The sequence below is a fragment of the Chelmon rostratus genome, chromosome 1, assembly GCF_017976325.1.
Source record: "Chelmon rostratus isolate fCheRos1 chromosome 1, fCheRos1.pri, whole genome shotgun sequence".
NCBI lineage: Eukaryota > Metazoa > Chordata > Actinopteri > Chaetodontiformes > Chaetodontidae > Chelmon > Chelmon rostratus.
The window spans coordinates 696,689-723,771 of NC_055658.1; the positions used below are offsets into that span (position 1 = coordinate 696,689).

At 40.0% G+C, this 27,083-nt stretch overlaps 1 protein-coding gene across 1 annotated transcript in view; it reads left to right on the top strand.

The window, feature by feature from the left end:
* Positions 1–22,702, top strand: part of ano1a (anoctamin 1, calcium activated chloride channel a) — a 73,383-nt gene extending 50,681 nt beyond the window's left edge. Inside the window, exons 16-26 of the mRNA XM_041943727.1 lie at positions 5,652–5,726; positions 6,507–6,708; positions 8,801–8,912; positions 9,147–9,204; positions 11,194–11,294; positions 14,170–14,312; positions 15,853–16,005; positions 17,707–17,759; positions 17,906–18,090; positions 18,316–18,421; positions 19,592–22,702. Of these exons, the coding sequence (XP_041799661.1) occupies positions 5,652–5,726; positions 6,507–6,708; positions 8,801–8,912; positions 9,147–9,204; positions 11,194–11,294; positions 14,170–14,312; positions 15,853–16,005; positions 17,707–17,759; positions 17,906–18,090; positions 18,316–18,421; positions 19,592–19,834 (1,431 nt within the window). The 3' untranslated portion in view covers positions 19,835–22,702. The remainder of the gene's footprint in view (positions 1–5,651; positions 5,727–6,506; positions 6,709–8,800; positions 8,913–9,146; positions 9,205–11,193; positions 11,295–14,169; positions 14,313–15,852; positions 16,006–17,706; positions 17,760–17,905; positions 18,091–18,315; positions 18,422–19,591) is intronic.
* Positions 22,703–27,083: the final 4,381 nt, after the last annotated feature.

Sequence of the window (27,083 nt, forward strand, 5' to 3'; positions counted from 1 at the left end):
AGTTGCTCATTAGTAATGTGCCTGAGTTGTGGGCAGAGGCGGTGCTGCTGCTCTGCACCCTCCCCCTCACACGCCACATCTCAACCAAAGAAAATCCAAAAAAAATAAGTAAGTAGCAAAGTTAGCATATTTTATAAGTCAAAGCATTGTGATCCCTGCATCCGCTGCTCTCTGCTGCTGTCACCCTCGATGCAGAGCCTTCTGCTCTGGCTGCTGAGCAGCGAGCAACCAAAACTGCAAGCTTTGGTTGCTGGAGAGTCAGTACAAAGATTTTAGTATCGCATAAAAAAACGTATTCTTCAAGTTAAGAGAATATACAAATAAATCTTTGTAGGATTAATAATCGGATCACAAATGGATGAATGAATGACAACCATTACTCTTTCAACTTGAGGAGAAACCACAGAGACACTGTTGGTACGTGTGCAGCTCATCATGTGCTGATTGTTTGCATGATTTGCTTATTCATTTCAATATTATGAGATAGAATAGCAGCATTAGAAGCCAATCTATTGTTTGATCTATTCTTTGCTCTGAGCAGCACGATCATTAATATGCACTGGGTCAAACTAGGTTGCAGTCATGGCAAGGCCACACCAAACCTTGGGTTTAGACAAAGTCTCCCCTTAAGATAGCAGTAAGTGGTGAGCCTGCTCCTTTTGTGCAAAGCAGGAGGCATTCTGACAGCATTGCTATAGCATCCAAAGTCAGATATGTGTTTGACTGTGTTCCCTGAACGGGGTGAAGGTTACTGGAGTCAGAGGTTTGATATTGTGTTGGAGGACAAAGGTCCGGAGTGGCATCTAAGCAAGGTTTTGTCTTCAGACCAGTAGACTAAATTCTGGATATCGTGGATGTGTTGGATCATGGCTCACACCAACAGCATTATCTGTGAGGTTTCAACAGAGGACAGACACTTCAGAATTGAAAGGAGCATCAGAGTCCTGGACTCCTGTCTTCTCTCTCTCTCTAACAGCACGTCAAGTAATAGTAATGGAGTGCAAATGCTGCAGTTGTTGGTGCTGGAGCCTTACTCATTCATAAAAATGTGGTAGACGTTAGAGGTGCTCCTATCAGGATTTTTTTGGGCCAATAACCGATACTGATCACAGGGTCTCTTTGAAGCCCTCAATTTTTTGTGCAGCATTACGCATTGATGTAACTATTCTTAACAATTGAGAGATTTCGCTTCCAATTTCAATCATTTTGTAATGGGACAATGTCACGAAGTTGGGGACTAAGGGGGATCTATGAAGAACTAAGGGTTTGAGCCAAATGCAGACACTCAGGGCGCAGATATAATTTTAACACATTTATTTATCTCAAGGACAAAAACCAAGGAAAACCAAAACTCTTGCTACTAGGGAAAACACACACTAGGGTAAAGGGTTACACAGAGAACGAAGACAACACAGGGAAACTTTGAATAAACAAAACTCAGAACAAACACTGACAAAGAACGTGAGGTGGCTAGACAAGACGATACTAGAACACACTAGGGCTGGAGCATGACTAAAGACAAACACTAACATGGACAACGGGATGGCATGAAATACATGAACTGTGGCATGGTTAATAGCAAGGAAACTCTAACATGGGCTGAGGTCTGACAGAGACAAAAACATGACTTGACAACACGTACTTGGACCAGACAATACCAGGATAAAGACTCACAGGGTAAGAACGGTATCACAGACAACACTAAGGACAATGGAATACTACATAAAACAAGACATGAACTTACTAGAACTGTGGCAAATAAAAGACAAAGACGAACCAAGGAGACAATCACATAAATCACGGCGTGGACATGAACAAAGAAAACTCAACAAAGAACACTCACTTACAGGACTAAGGCTATGGCTATGGCTATGACTGTGGCAAGGTAACATGGGACAAGGAATCACAGACAACAAGGTAGCGCAGACAACGACCAGACAAAGACTGGGGGGAAGACACAGACTTAAATACACAAGGCAGGAACACTAATGACACACAGGTGAAACACATCAGACAATCACACGGGAGGGAAAACACAGGAAGTAAAGCAACACAAAGACACATAACATGAACCTTTAGAATAAGACAGGATGTGACAAAAACCAGGCAAAGACAACACACAATGGGAAACTTAACAAAAAGCCGACGTGCATGGCACGGGTCATGACAGACAATGTGCAACATATTAACAAAAAAACATCATTGTACCCAAATGCAGCCAGAGGCTGATGTACATTGGTTGTCCCCCTGCAACTTCCTAAACATTAAACAGTACACTTAATAAGATCTACAACAACAATCATGAATTGAACACTGGCTGTATTGGTTCCTCATCTTCTGTGTCAGTTTCTGAGCCTGGAACGTTTTCTGGATCACATACATCCTCCTCCTCTTCACTGACGTCACTTTCAATCTGATTAAAACACAAGGAAAGAAAAGAAAACATAAGGCATACATACCACCTGCAATAAGCACTGCATGACAATCAACAAGCAGCTGGACCTCATAGGCTCTCATTGTGCTTTTATAAACCACTACTGAGCGTGCACACACACACACAAACTAGGACTGTTCCATGCGGCCTAAAAATATTTTTTTAAAATCAATTTTGATTATTTTTATTATAATTTTTACAACAAAAGACAAAGAAATAATTTCACATAAGTTGCTCAAAAGTGGCAGCAGTCTAGGAACCACAAATCTTGTAGAAATGCCCCTGTGTGGACTATAGCCATGATTATAACTGCTGAGCATACCAGCATACTCTGCTGGTCCACTTTAATTTTTGTTTCGTTTGTTTGCTGGCTTTTATTTTTAATTGTTGTTTCCAGAAAGGAACACACTGTTGTAACGTGTCACAGAGGTCAAACACCACACCTCTCCTCTCCTGTTATTTTAGATATTATAAATTACAGTCTCAGATGAACCCAGGGCAGACAGCTACAGAACATTATGGTGCATCGGTGAGGATCTTTACATCATTATAGTTGTAAAATTAAAGATCTGTACGAAGTTGTGGTTGTAAACATTCTACAACTATGAGGAGGAGGGGGAAGACATTAGCGGAGCAGATGGAGGCGTGTTGTCCACCTGGTGTTAAACAGTGCTACATATGTAAAAGTGCAACAACATTCAATTTAATACCAATGAATTGAAGTCAAGTGTAAACAGGCTGGTAGATACGTTAGCAGGGGTCAGTCGCTTAACTGATTAAGCAGTTGCTCAAGTAGTTGAAGAGAAAAATCTTGATTTAGCGATTTTACTTTATCAACATCATCCTAACTTAAACATTTGAATAACGATGTATAATTGATTTAACAAACACACACACAAGTCACAACAATACACAAGGGTTATAGGACCAGACCAAATCCTAAGTCACATAAAGAAGCAGAAAGTGAGCATCATTTAAGGTCATGTTAAAGCATTTCCTCTGTTTGAAGCTACAACAACAAATGTATTTACAAACCTCTTGAGGGAGCACTGTGTGTGTGTGTGTCTGTGTCACGTCTGGTGTGTGGCCTGTAGATGAAGAGACGACTGGTGTAGATAGAGAGATGACTGGTGTGTGACTTGTAGATGGACAGATGACTGGTGTAGATGGACAGACGACTGGTGTAGATGGAGAGATGACTGGTGTGTGGAGAACAGGTTTCTGCACTGTAGTTGGAGCTACATGCTGATGGAGAGGCAAAACATGAGAACCAGAGGAGAACGAAAGAGGGAGACATGGCAGTTATTCCAATGTAGAACATCTGCTGCTGAAATACTGAATTTGATGATATGAGACAGTGAATATAATTTTCACAAATTGAATTTCACTGATTCACTGTTGATATGTAACAGTACAACAGGCAACACTGAGGCTTCAAAGCTGCTATTCATAAAGTCTACCTACTCACACACATCAAATACTATCTGAACAAATTTAGCTAGAACTTCCACTGAGCGGACTCACAATATTTACATTTTTGCTCAATGATGAAAACCTTGCGAAATTTGATCCTATAACTGCTCATAATTGAACTGCAAGTTTTGCAAACGTTGTGCTCCGCCCACATAATGACAAGTCACTGCTGATTTTGCCATGACATCTTTGGTGTAGTAGACTGCTAGGATTTTTCACCTTTCTGACGTGTTCAAAATTCATATGCATCATCATTATCATTCATCATAATTTCAAATTTAATGTGTGTTTTGTTTTAAAATCAAAATAGAGGTATCAGCACCACAGATATGAACGTTTGAACTAACACTTTAAACCTTTGCGAAAAACATTTGAATAAATATCTGTTTTTGCCAGTTCTTAGTGCTTATGTAGGTGTAGGTGGCATGAAAGCCTTATGGTAAAAGGTTACCTAAGTAACTACTTACCGGAGTCTTTTGTCTTTTGTCACAAAATTGGCTTACAACCATTACATTTTAACAACAATTAGAACAGGGGTTCTTTCACTTTGACCGGTTCGACGAGAAACCAGTGCTTGCAAAGGTTCCTAGGTGTGTGTTGAATATGCACAAACCAGCATTAGAGGAATACATGCGCGATTCGGCTGCAATGTGGATTAAAGCGGTTTGACGCGAATTCACAACAGTCGGGGTTAAGAGGTTAATTAATGGCGGAATGTGACTGTTTGGGGCCACAGAAAAGGAATATAGTGATGTTATACATCAATAGAATCAGTCGGACCTGGTCTAAATGCCCCAAATACAGCTAAAATCATAACTATAATCATAAATTCATGTCAGACTTCATGAAGCAACAATATTTTATGCAAACAACACCACCGCCACACAAAACTAACGGCATCACCGAATGCTGGTTGTATGGAGTAACTGTGATGAGCCTACCAGATAACTTCGCTAAAGCCGTTTACACAAGCTCTGGTCCGGCTGTAACAGACGTGATCCAACAACCTACAGCGGCACTACGGAGTGTGTCAGGCCGGGGGTGGGGGAGGGGGTCAGGAATTTTGTGTATTATTTCCCGTGAAAGTGTATAACTTGCAATGTCTCTTGCAGCCTCTGGTGTCGCTGTCGGACACACACTGCTTGGTCTCACAAACCAATCCTCCCTTGTGAGACCAATATGTGTGAAGGTCAGAAAGGCAGGGGATGGGCCATAACAGTAGAACAACTATATTATCTGATAACACTAGGAACTATGTATTATGTAATAATTATAACATTAAAATTGGTTCTGTAACCCGATTGGTCTTGTAATGCTGGTGAGTAAACCTGAAAATTGGTTTGTAAACCATGTATGCCTACCCACACACACACACACACATACACACGCATACCCACACAAAGAGTCGCCTAAGCTGTCTGACCTAATTCTCAGTAGGCTTGAATGTGACATGATAGCTCAGGGCAGAATTAGCTGTGCTTCACTACAGCTACACAGTGTGTGTATGTTTATGGTGTGTGTGTGCTGTGTGCATCTGCCCAGGGCATAAGAGCTGCTACTGACAGAAAGTCATGAGGCTGTAGCAGCAGAAACACACATATTAGCACACACACGCACACACACACGTTCCTCAAATATGCTCTGTACTTTATGTCCTTCACATAACTCTGTGGAATGTGGTTTGTTTGTGTTTGTGTGTGTGTGTGTGTGTGTGTGTGTGTGTATGTATGTGTCTGTGTTTCAGGGTGAGAAGGTGAAGCTGACATGTACAGACAGACTGCCAGCTTACCTGACCACTGTGGTCATGATGGGCTTCATGGTGAGTCTCAACACTCCTCTGCACTGGTACATCACCAGCTTTTGTCTGTCTAACACATGTATGATATTTGAAGCAATAGTATAGAATTTCCAATCACTTTGATTTGACTCAAGAGCCAGACAATACAAGAGTAGGGTTCAGCAGGGTTCTAGGTTTTTTTCTTTTTTTTTTTTGGAACAATGAAAAATTTGACAACAAAACTGCCACATACATTTTTGGATTTTGATTTTCAAACGAGGTAAAAATAAACATTAAAATCTCAAACATGAGTGGCAGCAGATTATATCAGACATAATGTTTTGTTACAACTAACATTTACAATTTACAATTCCGTCAGGGCTAAAATCCAACTTTTGGCTAGTGTCTGTTTAATGTGCTCTGTGCAAACCTGTACTGTAGGGTCAGGGTTACGGTTAGGCAATTAGTGGTTAGGGTTAGGATAAGTCACCAGGTAATGATTATAAGTCAATGCAATTTCTTCCAAAGGGAACATGCTTGTGTGTGTGTGTGTGTGTGTGTGTGTGTGTGTGTGTGTGTGTGTGGCCATGTATTACATAGTCACATTGTGGGCCTTCCTTATGGGAACAAAAGGCAAGTTCCCACAATGTAAATCATTATATTTTAGGGTGAAGACTTGGGTTAAGGTTAGGGTAAGGGTTAGGATTAGGCAAGTAAAATTGGGAGTTCACCCAATAGGCTTTTTAGTGTATGTTAGCTGTGGTGATTGTTTTGTCAGATTATCAGAATATTAGGTGTTCTCCTCCTTCTCCTTACTTTTAGATCTCTGTGACCTTTGCCATAGTCTTCGGGGTCATCCTTTACCGGATTAGTATTAAGGCAGCATTGCATATGAGCACCTACCCAGCAGCACGTTCCAACATCAGAGCCACTGTCAAAACCACCGCTGCCATCATCAACCTCATCATCATCATCATCTTAGATGAGATCTACGCTGTCATCGCCCGCTGGCTCACCACACTGGGTGAGGCACATTTTACTGTCAACTACTAATGGCATGATTTATTATCAAACCAAATATTAGTTTGACTGACTACGGATTGACTGGATCAGAGACATTTGTATAACTAGCAAAAGTGTTTGTGGTAAAAGGTAAAATATTAAAACATCTTTGATGTCTGATGTATAAATGTTTAAGTCCCCCTTAAGTCCCTTCTGCTGAAGAGCCAAAAAGTAGACTATATTCCTATGTCTGGAGGGGATCTTTAAGTAAAAAAAGTGGTTCACATATGAAATCTTAAGTGACAAATTGAAGCACAATGTAATTTTTAAGGGAACAAAATGAATTGTTCTTTGCCTTATAAAAGAAAAGTTGATTTCATAAGTATTAAAATGCACCCATGCGAGTTCTGGAGCTTCGTCTGGTATGCCCAGTAGTTTGTTGTGGCGTGTTTGTATCTAATGTGAGGAACCTAATGTAAGTTAACATCAGAAATATCATTAATTTGCGGTGTAACTAACATTACTTTATTACATAAAGTAAAACAAGACGTAAGCGCACTATACTTGACCAGAGGTCTGTATAACGAAGCAGGGTTTGTGGTTACTTCAGGTTTAACCTTGGGTTTTCACCTCTCTTCCACCTCTTACTGGGGTGCATCACCACGGCTGCTTGCACTGCACACCTATCCTACTCCAGAGCAAGTTATGTTTGAGGTAACAGATCAACATATATACTGTAAAAGCACCAGCTACAGACCAATCAGTTTTCTTGGAAAATGGCATCACCATTCGTAGAATATCCCGTGGAGCTCAGTGCATGGATCGTGAGAGGGCCTCTTAGGAGGGCAAAAGTGTTTAGAGACCAGCAAAGCCCTATGACTTTCCCTGACAATTCTTTATATGAAATGTATTACTTTTTATACCATTATCATCTTACAACAGAGACTGAAGCACTAAATACTTGTACTTAGAAGATGTGAAAATAAAGCCACTTACTGCTTTGAATTATATTTTTATAGTCATTTTTCATTTGCTCTCAAAGCCATTTGACACCATCAGACATAAGAGTTAGGCTGTTGTACCGGCAGTGTATTTTGTAAATATGTGCTTATCGTAAATGGTGATGAAAGCAACACATTTTAAACAAGTTGGGACAGGGACAACAGAAGATTGGGAAAGTTGTGAACTGCTCAAAAAGCGCCTGTTTGGAACATTCAACAGGTAGACAGATTCATCTGCAACAGGTGATAGTATCATGATTGGGTATGAAAGCGGCTCAGTCGTTCACAAGAATGGGATGAGGTTCACCGCTTTGTGAAACACATGATTATAGACACACATAGATGTAAGGGACACCACTACTGTGTGAGCTCAGGAACACTTGAAAAAAGTTCTTTTGAAAATGATTGTATTCTGTTTCTATTCAGATTTGACACAGTGTCCCGACTTATTTTTTGGAAAGTTAATATTGTAGTTTGCTTATCATTAATAAAATATACAGCTCTGCTGCCAGTAGACATGTTCATTTTTGCAATTGGTCATACGCTGCAAACACTGCCCCTGTTCTGTGAACATTTTCATGGCCAGCCTGGGTTGACTGACAGATTGTTGATAACCACTGTCTTCTGACTGATGAGTGTGTGAGTTACAATTAGAGTGACCTTTATTGTCTCACGTGGGAGAAATTTGTCTTGCATGGGGAGACCACAGTGATGTTGCACACTTTTATACTCAAACTACAGGATCTCACCCAGATCTACATAAATACTAAGAACATTGCACAATGCCCGACACAAAATACTGCACAGACGCCATACATGAATATATTGCACAGATACCATTCATGAAAATATTGCACAGAGGCCCTACACCAAGATATTGCACAACAGGGGAGCAAGTGAAGCGAGGTGTCAAAAAGATATCCTGGGTATGTTGAATTTTCTTCCTAGTACAGGTCCCAGGAGACATGTTTGTTGTTGTAGTTGCCAGTGTATACTATATATACAAGCATATTTTGACACCTACAGCAAAATCATTTTTTTTAAATAGCAAAGCTACTGGATGAATGGATGTGTATGTAATAATAATTAAGTCACGTGTTGTCTCTTTTTCAGAGGTTCCAAAGACAGACAAGAGCTTTGAAGAGCGCCTCATTTTCAAAACCTTTATTTTGAAGTTTGTCAACGCCTTCACCCCCATTGTGTATTTGGCCTTTTTCCGGGGCAGGTAATACATTTATTTTCAATCCTTGTTTTATTTTGCATTTTTATGTTTTAATCAAACTTCTCTGGGTCATTAGAAATTAAATTACTTGTATCTGTTGCTGCTCTCATATTCTTATCCAAAACACTATGCCATGAGCTTGTTTGTACTGTGTATTGTACATAATGAACATAATCATACTGTACACTACCTGCCTTCCTCATGTCACAATATGTAACGGTTGTGTTTGGTTCACAGGCTTGTTGGACGGCCTGGAAACTACTTGTATGTTGTTGGATCGTACAGAATGGAAGAGGTAATTCACACTACACACTGTGTGACTGAAAGGTTAATGCTGTTGTTATAGCATATTTTCTTAATGTCAACAAATGTCCATGTCTTAGTAGTTTCCCACTTTTCTGCCCCATCTGTAGCAATCAGCCCCAAGGTCATTGGGTCTTAGTGAAGACATGAATCTTACTACCATAATTATACTACAGTTTATAATAAATGTTTCCAAAGCCAGTTTCATGCACACAGTCCATCCATCTATATAAATGGTGTCATATGTGAATGAGGGCACAGATTGTTAATCAGGAAAATCTGTAACGCCAATTTCCCGTCTCAGCAACTCAGTAAAAATGCAGATACGACTGTTTTGAATGAAAGCAGTAACATTGCAGGGACGAGCACGTAAAGGATTGCATCCCTTTGATGAATGAGCCGATCACAAGACTCAACTGATGAGGAATTTGAACATTTCTTTAATGTTCCTTTTCATGTATCCAAGCATGTTTCTGAAAGTCACACAAAAAACCTTCGACCTCTACTGTTCAGTTTTATGGTGTTTAGGGGATCGATAAGTGTTGCATTACTGCCATCTGCTGGTCTGGCTCTTGCCTTATCTTTTCCAGCGTTGTCATGGCATGTGTGAAAAGGCTCAAGAAATGGTCCTGAATGTAGCTGCATGTGTTGTTGTGATGGTGGCAGATTAATCCACATTTGGTGCTTTAGTGCATATTTGGGTCAACAGCACAGTGTATGTGGGACTGAGTCAAAATAAACTATGGTGGGTGGGTTAATGGTAATGAAGGAACGTTTCAGCGAGTGCGACAGGGTGGCTCAATGAATCATTTTTGGACACCAGTGTAACTCTATGGCACAGAGGCAAAATATTTGGTACTAAGGCTTGATACACACACAATACATGTGAGCAGATACATTCATTGCTGGATTGGGTCTGTACATTGGGTTTAGCTGGCATTAAAAAAAACATTATCATCAGAATTATCTTTTAAAGCCTCGATCAGATAGTAGACTTTTGTCTCACATGAGCATACATATTACATGATCATCTGGCTCAACAAGTATGTTACTTACTTACTTGGCTGACACCTCTCCTGTAGTATATGCTGTCAACAAGGGATAGCCAGAGTTCTCAGTCACCAGCTATCCAATACCAGTTGTATCCCAGTCTCTTAATGTCTGCGTGGTGATCCTGTCGCTAGGTGTTGTTTGTCCAGACTCTTTTTCTCTTCCCTTGAAAGTTCCATGTTAGACCTTGTCTGGTGGTGTTTGGCACTGGTTTTTGTACTGTGTGCCCGATCCATCATCTTCCTCTTCCAATTTCATCTGCTACTGGTAGTTGTTGTGTCCTCCCATGAATATTCCATCATTATTATCAGTATCAAGCTTGTCATGTGTGTTTATTCATTGTTGTGACAAATACAACAAAGTCAGCAAGTTGGCCTTACATTATGTTGTTTCTTTCATTGATCCCTTCGTTCTAACATTGTGTACTGTGCTGGATGAGTTTTGACATTAATAGTAAGAAAATACTGCTTAATCCCAGCTGCAGTTTGCTCTGTTGTTCCATGTCGGTAAAACATGCCACTCGTATGCATGTCAAAAGGTTGAAACACACAAATACGTCCTGATTACTTGCAGAACAGATATGAAAAAAACTGAGATTTCATTTACATTCAGTCACACATACAGTATGCAGTTGCCCCCCTCCACCCCAGAAGGAGGTGGTGATGCACATCTGCATTTTAGCGGTTTAGTTACAACAACAACAATTTACCTAGAAATGGTTTGGACCGTTCTCCCTTGTTGCTTTAATAGAATCGAGAACAGCTGGCTTATTCCAGTGCAATTTTTGGGTTTTTGGACAAGGCCAGAGGAGGTGGATGTATTGCATTTGTTTGAACTTCACTTTCCACTCCACCCTCTTCTGCCTCAATTCGATTTCTTGTCACTTTCTGACACTTAATTTTCATTTAATGTTCATTTTCTATCCCTCTAGTGTGCCCATGCAGGCTGCCTCATGGAACTGTGCATCCAGTTGTGCATCACCATGCTTGGAAAGCAGCTCATCCAGAACAACCTGTTTGAGATTGGCATACCGTGAGTGCAGAGCATTCACTGTACAACATGCTGAAACATACACTTTCCCATGACGTCAACACACAGAACTGCCACACACAAGCTGAACCACACTTTAGCATAGATCACAGCAATACATCGGCTCAGCAAGTCACAAAAAAAATATTTACACCAACTCTGTTGTACTTGCATCTGTGAGGTCTGTCCTGTCTGTCACACCTGGGAACCTGGCAACACCTTGCTGAACTCTGTCAGCCTACAATTTTCTCTGACTTTTGTCAAAGCAAAACTAAAAAATTAATGGCACTACATCATGTCTACATCATGTTATGCTGTCAGCGTGTCTATTATTTTGTCCAACCTCTTCATATCAGTGAGGGTCGGCTAAATAACAGAAACACCGATCTGTATACATAGTTGAGTCAGCACCTCTCGACAACAGTGCAAACACAAACCTTTTTAAACAAACACAAACCATTAAAGCCTTTATTAAGGAGAGGTATGACAACACTGTTGTATTAGACTGCATTACGTAATTTCTAATTTGTACTACAGTACCTGTCAAAAGTCTGGACACAGCTCATTCACTGGTTTTTCTTTATGTTTTCTACATTGTGGATTAATACTACACCATAATATTATTAAGACATCAAAACTATGGAATTACAAGTGTGGAATTATGTGGTAAACAAAAAAGTGTAAACAAATCAAAATATGTTTTGTATTTTAGATTCAATCACAGTAGCCACCTTTTGCTTTGATGAGGTAGTCACCTGGAATGCTTTTCAATTAACCGAAAGTTAATTTGTGGAATTTCTTGCTTTGTTAATGCGTTTAGACATTCACTTGTATTATGCAGCGGTGGTGCTGGTATACGGTAAATATCCCTATTCCACTACTGTAGTAGCCCAACTATGTGAGGAGAAATTATCATGAGTCCATCATTATCTCAAGGCAGGAGTGGGGAAACTAGGCCAACTGTTAAATCCAGCCCACAAGGCAATTCAAATAAATAGATATCTTTGGCAGAGTTTGGGTTTTATGGGGGGAGAGCTATTAACTAAGAAGCTAAAACCTCATTCAGAATGGGAATTTGTGAAAAAGTGCCTTGTTGCTGCTGCAAAGCTGCTATCACCAGACAAGGTAAAAGTGTCTCTTTCTCTGGAATAATTCATAGAGATTAAGGGAAACTCAGTGACGGCAAGTGTCTTTGTGATTTCACCTTCATGGTGGACATTACCAAGTACCTCTCAGGGCTGAACCTCAAGCTCGAGCCAGTTTCTCAGTTTTCTGCTTTCAAATATGAAATCATTTGAAGCGAAATTAAAGCTGCAGTAAGTGCTAGTTAACATGCATTGTTATTAACATAACGTGCATTTTCGTTCTCTGCAAGAACCAGAGGAACTGAGCAGCTCTGTTCAAAACTAGCTCTCGCAAAGACTCAGTTCTGCTCTGAGTACCATCAGTATCATCACAACCATGTCATATCAGACACCCTGCCAAAGAGAAGCAGTTCCAGTCATCGCAGAGGTTAGTGTGATATATGTGTTCCATAATTTAGCATGACCAGGGATGCTGCCAATGAGAGGCCAGAGGGGCCAAGTGCTGCCCAATTAAGAATGCATATTCTAGTGCAGTCGCAAAACCCTTCAAACTCTACGATGGAACTGGCTCCCACGATGAAAGGAAAGGAAAGGAAGACCAAGAGTTAACTCTGATGCAGTGGATATGTTTTAAAGTTTTAGAGTCAGCAGCTTCTGAAATTGCAGATTAGCAGCATCACAGATTACAGATCGCAAGAAGGCTTTACAGAGACAGAGCAGCAGACAGATCTCAACATCAGCTGTTTGGGGGAGACGATGTGAATCAGGCTTTCATGGTCAAATTGCTGCAAAGAAACACTACTGAGGGAGAGCAACAAGAAGAGGAGAATTCCTTTGGCCAAAAACCACACGAAATGGGTATTAGACCAGAGGAAATCTGTGCTTTGGTGTGAGTCAAAATTTTAGATTTCTCGTTCTATTCAGCATGTCTTTGAGAGACCAAGAGAAGGTCAATGGACGGTATCTGCATGTTTGGTTCCCACTCTGAAGCATGGAGGAGGTGTCACGATGCAGTGCTTTGTAGGTGGTGATTTATTCAAAATTCAAGGCACACTTAACCAGCATGGCTACCACAGCACCCATCTGGTTTGTGCTTCTTTAGACCATAATTTGTTTTTCAACAGGACAATGACCCAATACACCTCAAAGATATGTAAGGACTATTTGACTAAGAAGCAGAGTGATGGACCGCTGCATCAGATGACCTAGCCTCCACAATTACCCAACCTAAATCAAATGGAGATGGATTGGGATGAGTGACCAGGTGACAATCTCATGAGTATTCCAATAGTGTCCAAAACTCTCAACAAATCAAAAGGTTGCTACTTTGAGGAATCTCAGATTTTTTTTTTTTTTTGTTGGTCTTCCGCATAATATGTTATTTCGTGTTAATTCACAATGTAGAAAACAATGAAAATAAAAAAAACATTGAAAAAAAGATGCGCCCAAGCTTTTGACCCGTGCTGCACATTGTTGCATTATTTCGCCCTTTGCAGACTATCGAATCATGTCACCCCCATGCTTGTATGCAAAGACTAGCATCCTTGTTTGCCTCCTAGTAGAACATATGTTTCATACAAGCTGGGACCAGCTCTTCAAAAGATAGATTAATAGCTTTAAACCAATTCTACAGGGTACCTTGAAGGAGAATACTTCAGTCAAGTTATACTTATTTAACAGTACATTTACTAAAATTACATTAGCCCAATACTCGAAGAAGCAGTGAAGAGGAAAAGCCTTTAGAAACAAGGCTTCAATGTGTTATTTCTATCATTGGCTGTTGGTATTTGCAGGAAGCTGAAGAAACTGCTCCGGAGGAGGAAGTCTGAGTTGGACTCAAAGCAAGAGGAGGAGCTGAACAAAACTCTGCAGCGCCACGAGAAAGACCACATCCTGGGTCCTTTTGTTGGCCTCAGCCCAGAGTACATGGAAATGAGTGAGTCTAAGTTGTTGAAGACAGTTGTTGAAAATTAATTTATAAAATCTACAACTGTCCTCTGGAGCAGCTTGTAGTTTCATCCTGTTATTGCTGCTCTTCACCCTCACTAATGCATTTTCCATATTGGCTGATGTTTGCTCACAGCAAAGGTCCTAATTGCATCTCCTCTGTGAAAGTGGCATCTTATGCCGTGATCCTTGTGAAATGCTTGGGTTAATTTCAGCCTTTTTAACAAACTAATCCTTGCAGAGCAAGTCATGTTGAGGTCAAGCAGACAAGCATAATGGCTGCAACCACTTTGAAACAATTACCTTAATGTGCAGCTTCTATGTACCCACAAACACATTCGGTCACTCCTGTTTCTTTACTCTTGCCTCTTGCTTGTCACTGCAAATGTCAGCCTCTTTTGGCACAATTTGTTATCTTCATGGAGTGAACAAGCAAATGCATTCCTCTGATAAAAGCAGCTGAAATATAAACTAATGTCCATGTTAAGGTACACTATGTTTACCTTTCATTTGATGAAGATAACAATTTCACAGCACACAGAATATCAGTGATGGAGAAACCTTCATTTTTCATGTGCAGCAGAGATTTATGTGCATGTCTGTATGTGTGTGTTTAATAAAGGTATAAAATAGTAGACAAAGGTGCTCTGCTTTTAATGTGACTGCTCATGGCTGTTCTGTCGCTGGGTTCTATTTCACATTTCTGAAAAAAAATTGGAAAAATACAACGCCTGTGTAAATTCCAAAAATTTAATGATTCAATAACCTCAATAACTCAAATATCCTAAATTTTAAGCTCTAATCTTAAACTCAAAAATATGCTGCAAAATAAATCACTTCTTAAATGGCTCTGCTTGATTGTAGCAACTGTATGTAGCATAGTTCAGCAACATAACTGAAAATTGCAGCAAATAATAAGCATGGCAGGTTACACCACGGAGCTTGTGTGATGCATGGCATATTAGCATATCGATCATTTTACCCTAACATTTAACCCTGTTCTGCTGCTGCCAAGTGACCAGAAAATTAAGTAATGCTGCTTAAATTTGACTGAGATTTCTTCCTGTAGTGTAGCTCTCAGAGCTCCAACTTGCAAATCTCCTCAGTCAAACTCTACAGTAGCTCTCCTGCCATCTTTTCAACAGCAAATTTATAATGCTTCAGAGATAATCTGCTGAAAATGTCCAGTGCAGGTTTAGTTATTTATGCAATCTTCAGGCAAAGGTAAATTACTATGGAATAACCATGTTGTCACTTCTGGCAATGGTAAAGAACATGCAGTACATGGTTTAGAACAGATTTACTGCCAAAAGACAGCATCTGTCTAATCTACTGTATGTTCTAATCTGCGTTGACGTAATAGCATCAGGTAGCTAACAACACACATAAATCCTAGGTACAACTACAAAAGGACTGGGAAGTGAATTGTATCTGTCGTGTAGTGTTCACAGTGAGTTTTCCCTTTGAAGCACAAGACTAAGTGTTCATCCATTACTTCTGCTAAATTCTACTCTTGTCTGTGTCTTTAGTCATTCAGTTTGGGATGGTGACTCTTTTTGTGGCCTCCTTCCCTCTGGCTCCACTCTTCGCTCTTCTGAATAACATCATTGAGATTCGCCTGGATGCCAAGAAGTTTGTTATGGAGCTGCGCAGACCGAATGCTGCCAAAGCCAAAGACATTGGTAGGTATCCACTACCCCAGTTGAAATAAATTGAGAAAAATACAAGTCACACAAGTCTTCCCGAGTATGATGTGTTTATTCCCCTCGGTGTTTTCAGTTACATCTCCTTTATCAGGGTGAAAAATCGTGCCCAAGAACACAAGGAAGAAGGAGAGAGAGGAGATATGCAATTAGTTTTGCTAAACTTAATGTTCAAACTGGTCCTCACCTCACTATGTGTGGGCTGTCACTATTAGGAATTACACTACCTCGGACAAAACACATCAGGTCCTCAAAGGTTCTCTTGCATAAAGTTGTTGATGTCCTTACTGACAGAGCTTTAAAGGATTGGTTCCTCCTGGACATAATGGCCATGAAGATATCCCTTCCTAACATGTCTCACTGTAACAGATGGAGGGCAACATTCACAGTCCTCATTGTGAGTAAGAATGCAATTTAAAGTTCAACACCACATTCATTTTTATCTCCAAAGTTACAAAATTCCCTTTTTGTCTTACTTTCTATTCTCCAACTTTCTAGAGTAACAAGAAATGATCAGTATTGTAGTAAAAACACTGTAATTTTGGAAAATACCCACTTAATTTCACAAGGCCAGATTGTTAAAGCGCCATCACTTTCATTGGAAATGCATTTGGAAGGGATCTATTCACAGCCAGTATGGACAGGAGAAATTAACCAAAATTTCAGTGTTTACTGTCATGTGAATGAACAGACTTACCAACTTAAAAAATTGTCATCTATCCTTTAACAGAATGACTTTGAAGGTTGTGATTCTTTAAATCATAATAACAGCCTTTATTTGTAAAACACTTTTCCATGCAATGTTAAAGGGTGCTTTAAAAAAAACAAGAAGAAACACAAAACACAAACTTTAATAAAGCAAAAATGACTGATACATTTTAGATTTTAGAAGTTTCAGATTCAAGGGTTTGGGATCCTGACAGCAGCCTCCTTTATTTTTTATTGGTGGACTGCTCGCAGAGTTTTGTAGCAAGATTTGAGATTGAGTGCAGGTACATGAAAGCTCGGAAGTTGGAATCAGGTCATGGAGTGCTTTGAAAGTAATGAGTGTAACCTTAAAATATAGTCTTAAAATCTGGAATCCAATAAAAATGGGCTAAAATGGGTTGAGCACTCTGTACAACTTGAGGGTATGAGCAAGCTTGGCTGTTCTGGCAGACAATCATAAAAAGTGATCAGATCATATTTTTTAAACAAAAAGAACTCGGTAGAGGACTGAACTACCTTAAGAAGATGATAATCAAAAGTTATATTAGAATCAGTGATCATTTTTGGTACTGTGCTAAAGTGAGGGTGCCAGGTTATCAAATGTTTCACCAAAGTCTGATGTGTAATAATGGCAAAGCATTATCTCCTTATACATTATCATTGCATTATCCTTGTACATTCAAAATAAGACTGTGATTAATCACCTGTTTCAGGTTAGTTTCAAATTAGTGTAAGCTGGTTTTATTTAATGTTCAGAAATGAACTGATACAAATGGCTGCTAGGAATGAGAATCTATGATACTGGTCAGCAGTAATATCACGAAACATAATTAACACAACATACTATTAAGTATTTCCATGCAGTGAGTGCTTGTACCATCTAGTGGTGGCTGATACTTACTGACCCTATTGGGTACTTTCACATTGAAACTCTTGTTTAACCTTAGCGATGGTTCCTCTGTCTTTCTGCAGGTATCTGGTACAACCTCTTGAGAGGCCTCAGTAAGGTAGCAGTCATTGTTAATGTAAGTCTTGTATCTATTCAGTTTTGTTTTCAAAACATGCTGGGCCCAGCCTGAAAAATGCTCTAACACATAGCAGGAAAATGAATGAAAACGCTCATTTGACTTCATGAAGGCAGTAAGAAGATAAGCAGTTCTCTGTCTCCTAGGCCTTTGTCATCTCCTTCACTTCTGACTTCATCCCACGGCTGGTCTACCAGTACATGTACAGTCCTGACGGCACCATGCATGGCTTCGTCAACCACACTCTGTCTTATTTCAACGTCAGTGACTTCCAGCCAGACACTGATCCTCGCCAGCCAATGCACCTGGGCTACAAGGTAGAAGAATGCAGGTAAGGTTTCAATTTCCAGCCACGTGCACTAGATTTTGGAACTTAGTCCACTGATGTATTGGGATTTTTTGTGTGTATTCAAAATTGATCATTTTCATGCCAAAACACCAAAAACAATTGTCATCTGTGAAATAGTACACATTTTAATACAGATTAAAATTAAATCCTCAGAAGTATGTTTGTAAATAAATCATATGTTGAGACTGTTTGACTTTCTCTTTCCAGATATAAGGACTACAGAGAGCCTCCATGGTCCAGCACACCATATGAACTCTCAAAGGAGTTCTGGGCCATTCTGGCTGCCCGCCTTGCCTTTGTCATTGTCTTTCAGGTTTGGAACAACACTCAGATATTAATGTCAAAGCTTGCATATGATACATTATTTTAGAGGAACAGCTTGCATATGGCCAGTGGCTGTCTGTTTCTCTTCTACTCATCTGCATTTCCTGCTTTGATTAACTAACAGTCACTAAACATGTTGTGTTTACACCAGAGCAAGTAGAAGCTCATTATTATTTATTATTATCTCACAGAGACAATAGGTGATACCGGACACTTGGTCAGTAACCCTTGGTATCACTTTTTAATGCACAAAGAACCTCGGTAGCATATTTTTTTAATGTGAAACCAAAAAGTGATTGTTGATGTCTTTCATAAGTGAAGTAATGTAAGGTACATTAATTAGTTAACATGAATGTACATAAGTAACACATGTCAGTAACATACTTATTTTAAGCCAAACCATGATAGTCTGTTTAAATTGTTTTGTTGCATGAACCTAACCAAGTACTTTTGGTTCCTAACCTAACCAAGTTTATTACCGATCTCAGCAAGCTTCATTTTGAAAGTCGAATCAAACATTGTTAACCATTGCCAAACCAAAGCATGTTTATTCTTGCTAATTTGACCCCAGAGCCTTTCACATTGAAAAAACTGATATACCCTTTATAAGGGAAACTTATTAAGTTAGCTGGGGTTCCAAAATACATGTCGGGAATCCATGATTTTTTTTTATGTTTACAACTAGGAACGCATTCCTGTCCTGCACAATTATAACTGTAATACATTAAAACAAATTGCAGCCAAAAGTATTGGACTTAATAACATTTGCTTACCTATGCACTCTCCTGTTTGGTTTTCTCAGAGTTTTTAGACTGAATTGAGACTGTTGAACTGTTGAATAAAACAACACATCCTCCTTTTGAAAAGTTGAATTCATAAGCAATAAAACATGCATTTGCTCAATTGAGTATTCTCAGGAGGTTTAAAGCTACAACTCTACTTATGGTCTGGTATGACAGGTAGCTTATAAACATAAACATTTTTATTATTGAACTACAAAAGTAAAACAAAATGCAAAGGCACATTGGCATGGCAAAAGTTACGCTGTCTTTCTTTATATATAGGTTTTAATGTTTCTAGGCCAGAAAATATGTGGTTCAATGTGATGTTCAGCTCTAAGGTGTTCCACTCTGCCCTCTGTTCCCTCTGTTGTGTGCAGAATGTGGTGATGCTTATGAGTGACTTTGTGGATTGGCTGATTCCGGACATCCCCAAGGACATCAGCCTCCAAATGCACAAAGAGAAGATCCTTATGGTGGAGCTCTTCATGAAGGAGGAGCAAGGCAAAAGGATTGCCGCGCGGGACAACCACAACCGGGACAGCTACACCTCCCCCTTATCAGCCAGTCAGAGTCCGCCACAGCCCCGTGCACGGCCCATCTCACATGCAAACTGCTGTTAAACTGCTAGCTGCCAGAAACAAGCACAAACAGCAACAAGCAAAAAGAACACCTGTATACTGTAAATAAGTTAATCAGCTGCTTGAAGCCAGCTGGCAAAGGCTAAGACAGATATCAATGAGCACATGATTAGTTTTAATAATTTAGAGACACTTTTGATGCATTCACATTTTTCAGGAATATTTGCAGGAATAACCTGACAGTTAAAACCTAAACTTTGACGTGTTCACATTCAAACTCCTTCACATTTTAAACTCTTCTGATGCCTCTCTTTAATACTTTTCAAATGTTAAGATGTTGCATTTTGCAGCAAGCCAGACACTGCCTTGTCAACCATTAACCCAAAACATATCCATATTTTAACAATAGCCACATGATACATGATCTCAAAACATTATTTGTTGGCTATATTTGAAAGGAACAAGCCATTAGCTTCATTTGACTCGGGGGTCATCATTCAGGACATCTGTGAAAGCAGTGTCAAACTTCATGTGAATCATCCTTTCAAGCAGTAAGTTCATACCAGCCACCTCTCCCACAGTACTTGAATGCAGCTTTTGTATTGAAGACAGCCTCTATCAATCCGTCCAAAAGGTCCTGCTGAGAAGAATTCCTCATCGTATCTTACTGGTCAGATACAAAGCACAAGGAGACCCTCCCTCCTGCTGTCAATGCATGAAGCTCAGATCAGCCTTTTCTTTTTTGCACAATTATATACAAATTCAGGAATTTATAGATGTACTGTTTTTGAGAACGAACTGCCTAACAGTGCTTAGTGCCATTGTTGCTGGATGCACAAGTCATATTTTTAATGAACTGGAATTCTTAAAGTAATTGGCAAGATGTTTTTACACTTTTTACAGTGTAAACACAAAGTGTCATCATGCTCTATCTCACCTTGCTGAGATGCTGGAATGTAGATACTTACAGTATAAGCTGCTTACCCATAGCAAAATATTTGGAGCGAAATCTTTTCCACTCATTGTTGTAAAACTAAAATAATTATAGTATAAATAGTGTGTCTTTAAAGCTGCATTAACTGGTTTCCTTTTTTGACCACTTGAGGGCAGCAGACCCAGTTGAAAAAACTCAGTTTCTGGCAACCCAGTACAGTATGCTGCTGGAAACAAGGTTGATGCAAAAGGTTGCACTGAAAATCCAAAACAATTAGTTGCAGTCATTTAAAAGCTGTAGCGCACTAAGGACAACTTCAGGGTTGCTGATAATTGGGGCCTGGTTCATCACTACAGGCAACACCTTTAAATTACACATAGTAATGTGACCCATGGTTAATATTTAAAAAAATGATTAGCTGATATTATTAACATGATTCCAAATGAATAATAATGTTGCTCTGTCTGCTGGATGTGTCAATATGCAACTGTTTACAACATGTTCACCATAGATGATATGTCATTGTTTTCAGCTTGCATCTGCTGTCCCCCAGCAGATTAACTGCATGCTAGGGTTCCATTTACAGTTCATTTGGTGTCTGCTCAAACTTGGGCAGGATGCAGTTTACTGATTTCACCTTGCAAAGCTCCTTTAGACCAAATTCCTGTAATTCTTAACAGAATTTTTCATCAGTCACGTTTTAACCACAAATGGCAAGTCTTATGTTGCCTCGAATATCCCACTAGGCAGCTTTATTTATTATGTTTTGCGAAGTAAAATTATGTGTGTTTGAATTTAAAGGGCATTCTGTTTTTAGGAACTTTGAACTTCTCTATGTCTCTGGAAAGCAACACCAGTTTCTTGCTCTTACCCTGCCTTATATTCTCCCAGCTGAAAGTCAGCACTGTTTTAATATTATTATCTTACCTTATATCGTTCACATAAATCAATTGGCATTTTCCTAAACCTGCACCTTTTTCACAATTCTAGCACAGACACTGACTAATATTTTGTTTTGTTTTATCAAACTGCACAAATTGGTGTGGGAGTGACTGAATATCACTTTCAAGAACATACATGTACTGTAGACTGAAAAATGTGGTCACATGTACAGTCTACACTCATCAATGTGTAAAATCCTGCACCTGCAGTGAATAATACTGATCTAGCCCCGATGTAACCCCTCAACCCAGACTGATGGAATGTATTGTTACATTTTCACTTTTCAGTGATGTATGAGTACTTTTAGGTCGAAATGCTGCATCTCTCTCTCTCTCTCTCTCTCTCTCTCCTTTTAGTGTCTTGACAATGCATTTCTAAGTGTATCTATGTGTTGAAAGGCTTTTATCAGCCCATGGGCACCACTGATCCATCAATGACAGTGATATACTTTGTCTTATTGTCTTAACTTTAATTAATTATATAATGTACAAGAAACCGTAAACATGGACCTATTTCACTGTATCTTGAAAGATGCCTGGGAAAACATCTTCTTATACAGCCTACAGACATTTTGTCACAAAAGATGTTTTTGGGATATATTTGCTCTTTTGAGTAAAAACTGCACATTTAATTTTACCAAATTAAATACTGTTAATACTGTGTATGTAAGTAGAGTTAGTGTTGATATTCAGTGATAGGTTATGTGCTGCCACAGGGCTGCAGAGCCTGTTATAGCTACAATATTTTTTTCAGAATCTCTTATAACCTGATGTCACATGTTAAGACTCTCCCTTGATGTCCCTCATGAGATGTTTTGTTGTCTGTTGCCATGTTGTACTTATAGCATCAATAAAACACTACAAGTTGGGACATACTAATATCTATTCTAAAGTATGTCAAAGCACATTTCACAACATGTTACATGTATATGCATGTATAACCAATTTGTCTGTCTCTAATATTTTGAGTCTTTTGTTGTTGTTGTTGTTGTTGTTTGTTTAAACTAACTGCAAATAAATGAGAGATGAACTGCGTGAACTGGAGTGTGCACATTTATTCAAAAATAATTGCATTTCACTTTGATCAATACTTTTTTTTATAATGATTTACATCAGTTAAATATAATAAGAACAATATCAACTAAGGTAAGTATTGGTTTAGTCACATATTTTGTTATAATGTATTGTAGAGCGGCCATGTGTCAAAAAGAAGTTTTAAGAGTGTGGGATGTGCACCTTCATGCTGCAATATGGCTTACCTGAGTAAAAAGTAAAAATAAGTGAAGACCTGGATAAGTGTTGTCTTTGATTTTGGCTTGTGCTCTTTTCCTGTTCCTGACATGTGCATCCAGTTATTGCTGTTTACTTAAGTCAGTCATTGTGTGGCTGTTGTTTAGTTGCTTCAGGTCAAACACAGGTTACCAAACTGCACAGAGCTGGGCCTAACTTGGTTCCCTAGTCAGGTTTCCCATATATAACACCATGCCTTTATGTCCAAGCAATAAATTCCACATCATCTGGGGTCCGTTTCACAAAGCAGGTTCAACAAACTCTGAGTGTAACCCTGAACTCTGAGTTGATCTACTCTGAGATAGGAAACTCTGAGTTTTCGATTCCACAACAGCAGATTTGAGTTAGTTTGATTAACTCAGAGTAGGTTCACCTCGAGTTAAGCGCGTGCACCGCAACTTTAAAAAGACAGCATCAATGGAACCCCGATTTAAGGATTCACCATGGCAACGGGGAAGCGGAAGGCTGCGTACTTCACGCCACTGGAAATTAGACATTTTAATGCGCTCATACAGCGAATATGAACACGTTTTTAGACGGAAGTCCAACACCGCTGCAGCTGCGAAGGAGAGGGAGACGGCGTGGGAGAACCTTGCTGCTCGGGTCAATGCGTGAGTATAAATGTAGTCCTTTGAAATCACAATAATATTACAGGGCAAAACTGCTTGAATGGTTGCCTATTAATTTATTTCATTTAGGTGCAATCCCGCGGGGGAGAAGCGCACTTGGCAGCAGCTTAAATTCAAATATAAAAACATGGTTCAAACAGGTACGACCTCTGCATGATCTCATGGAGGTAGCTACCTCATTTTGATCATGTTTTACATTGTAAAGTAAATATTAAGTGGCTCCCTTTCATTGTAAAATTGGTTATATTGTGTTCATATAATGTTTTGTTTTTTGTTAACGAATGAAATAAAATTTAAAAATGAAAAAAGTGTTCTCATCTATATCATGTTATGTTAAATAATTAAGCCTATATTTAAAATAACACAGACTTTTACTCAGCCAACAGAAAGAAGGCAGATTCACGAAGAACGGGTGGTGGCCGATAATCAATAACTGTCTGGAAAAGCAAGAACATCGTGGTCTGATAACTATCTCCCGACGAATATTTCATTCTCTGCGCAGTATCGCTGCACCTTCACCCACGGGATCATGATCAAAAGACGTTAACATGCCATGTTAACGAAAAAAGTCACCACCTACTGTGCCTAATGGACTTCTCACTGACTGATATTTTTAATGATTTTTTTTAATAACAGACGGCAGAACTATGCCAAAACTCGTCTGCCGACTGAATGAATGAATGAGGAAATGAATGCGGTGTGCGGTTGAAAGAGGGCGGAGACACAGAGAAACTCGAGGTTCCTTGAGTAAAACCTGGTCCCGACCAGGTTAGGTTCATAGAGTCAGTTACTGCGGTAACTGACTCGGAGTTTAACTTACCTCTGTCTGTGAAACAGGCTTGAGTTACCCCTCTTTCTCTGGTTTGACTTACCTTCCTATGTGAAACGGAAAACTCAGAGTTTCCCTCATTTCAGGGTTAACATACTCGGAGTTTTCAGTAAACCTGCTTTGTGAAACGGACCTCAGGAGCCACATCTATGTTTATTTTGCTTGCACTCCTGTTTTGTTGTTTTCTGCATTTTGTGAGATTGCGACCTCTATAGGTGGTGAATGGTGCCACCACCACCGGGTAAGTGGTTGTCAATTGCGCATGACTGGAGGAAGGCAGGCAGCAGGACACAGTCATTGACCTCGCTCGCCTACGACGCATGCTGCTGACCTGTGCTGAATAGTGTCTTGCAGTTGTGCTATTTACTTGACTTTTTCTTTTGCATACCACTTCATCCTTTTGTTTGTATATTCTTTATATGTAATAAAACCGGCAACAATTCCAGTCAACCCATCTCGTTGGATTATTAAGGGTGTGAGTCTGACACTGTGAAATCTGCCTTCTGATCTAATGGGAAAACGGATAGGACTTGGGCTAAAGGAAAAGCCAAAACTTGTTTTTGCCATTGCAAACACATCGCTCTATAATTTTTTGACAATGACAGATTTGAGCTCAGGATGACTCTGACTACACTTGAAATGATACATTTTTACTTCATCAATCGAGAGAAATGTAAATGTCTAACATTTTCAACTTGTGATGGTGAAATTTCTCAATATTGAGCATCAATAGTAAAGATAAGACAAGATTGCCTTTATTGTCATTGAGACATGTCAATGAAATGTGCATTGCAACCCCCGTGTTAGAAAGTAAGACAATAAGAAAATAAGAGAGATAGTAAAATAAAATAAGGATAATAAAAGTGCAGGTGAAAGTGGAGGTGAAGGTGGACAAAGTGCAGAGTGCAGTGGCTCGTAGTCCTCACAGTCTCTCACTCCATTGAGGGACTTAGAGTCAAGGCAGAGACGGACACCCTCTGGAGACTGGCGGCTAAGGCGGAATCTTTCTGGCGGCCAGTGACGAAGACGGAGCCCCTCTGGAGGACGCAGACGAAGCCCCTTCTGGAGGTCTGGCAGGTGTCCGAAGATGAAGGCGGAACCCCTCTAGAGGCCGGCTGCGAAGGCGGAACCCCTCTGGAGGCCGGCTGTGCAGGCAGAACCCCTCTAGAGGTCTGGCCGGTGGTGAAGGCTGTGACATGGCTAAGGAACATAAACAATACTAAAGATGCTGAACCAACATTTACAAGAACGCGACAAAGACAACAACAATGACGACACCAAGAAAGACACTGACGAGAAACGTGACACGGACATGAACAAAGACAACACAAGGAACACACTTACAAACAATATGGCATGGGGTAAGAATTCAAAACAGCAAGGGAAACGCAGACAACGACCTGACAAAGACTGGGGGGAAGACAGACTTATATACACAAGGCAGGAACAACAATGACACACAGGTGAAACACATCAGACAATCACAAGGGCAGGAAAACACAGGAAGTAAAGTAAACAAAGAAACATAACATAAACCTTCAAAATAAAACAGGACGTGACAAAAACCAGACAAAGACAACACACAAGGGGAATCTTCAAAAAAACGGCGTGCAGAGCACAGGTCATGACAATAGTAATGGCAGCTGCAGTGAATGTTATGGCAGGAGATGTAGCTATAATCCACAATCCAGGTTCAACCACTCTCCATGGAAACCTGCAAGATGAGAAAGCACAAAGGCTCAAAGGGGAAGTAGCCAAGTTAGTAACATGGTCAGAGTAGTCCAGTATGGCACTGAGGGACTGTTTTGACACCACCAACTGGGAAGTGTTGTGCAGTCCTCGTGGGGAAGACAGTTTGACAACATGCATCACGGACTACATTACAAAAACTACAAGTTTTGTGTGGACAACACTGTGCCGACCAGGAAGGTGCGGTGTTTCCCAACAAACCTTGGGTGTCCCCTCAACTGAAAAACGTACTGAATGAGAAGAAAAGGGTTTTTAAAGTCTGGGGATTGAACTGAATTGAAGAAGGTGCAGAGGGAGCTGAAAAAGAGAGATCAGGAAAGGCAAGGAGAGCTTTAAGAGGAAGCTGGAGGAGTACCTGCAGGGGAACAACGCCAGAGAGGTTTGGAGGGGCCTGAAAACCATCTCAGGCCACAGCCGTGACAACGGCAGGGGCCCAGAATCTGGAGATCGGGAATGGGCAAATGAGCTGAACCTGGTTTTTAACAGATTTGATTATACAGTTTGCATATCGACCAGGCATTGGTGTGGAAGACGCTATCATCTACCTGCTCCATTGCCCTCTTTCCCACCTGGAGAGCACTGGTAACACACTGAGGAAAGTGTTTTTTGACTTCTCCAGTGCTTTCAAAAAATCCAGCCATCACTGCTGAGGGGGAAGCTGGAAGGAGCTGGAGTAGACCAGGAATTCATCACATGGTGTGACTCCAACCACCTGCTCCTCAACACCATCAAGACCAGGGAGATGGTAGTGGACTTTAGGAGACCCAGGCCGTGTCCAGAACCGGTCATAATTAAAGGGGACTGGAGGTGGTTCAAACCTACAAATACCTGGTGTCATGACCCGTGCCAGGCACGCCGGTCTGTTTAGTGTTCCTTTTGTTCGATCCTCATCATTGCCTCATTTAGTTAGTGTTGTCTC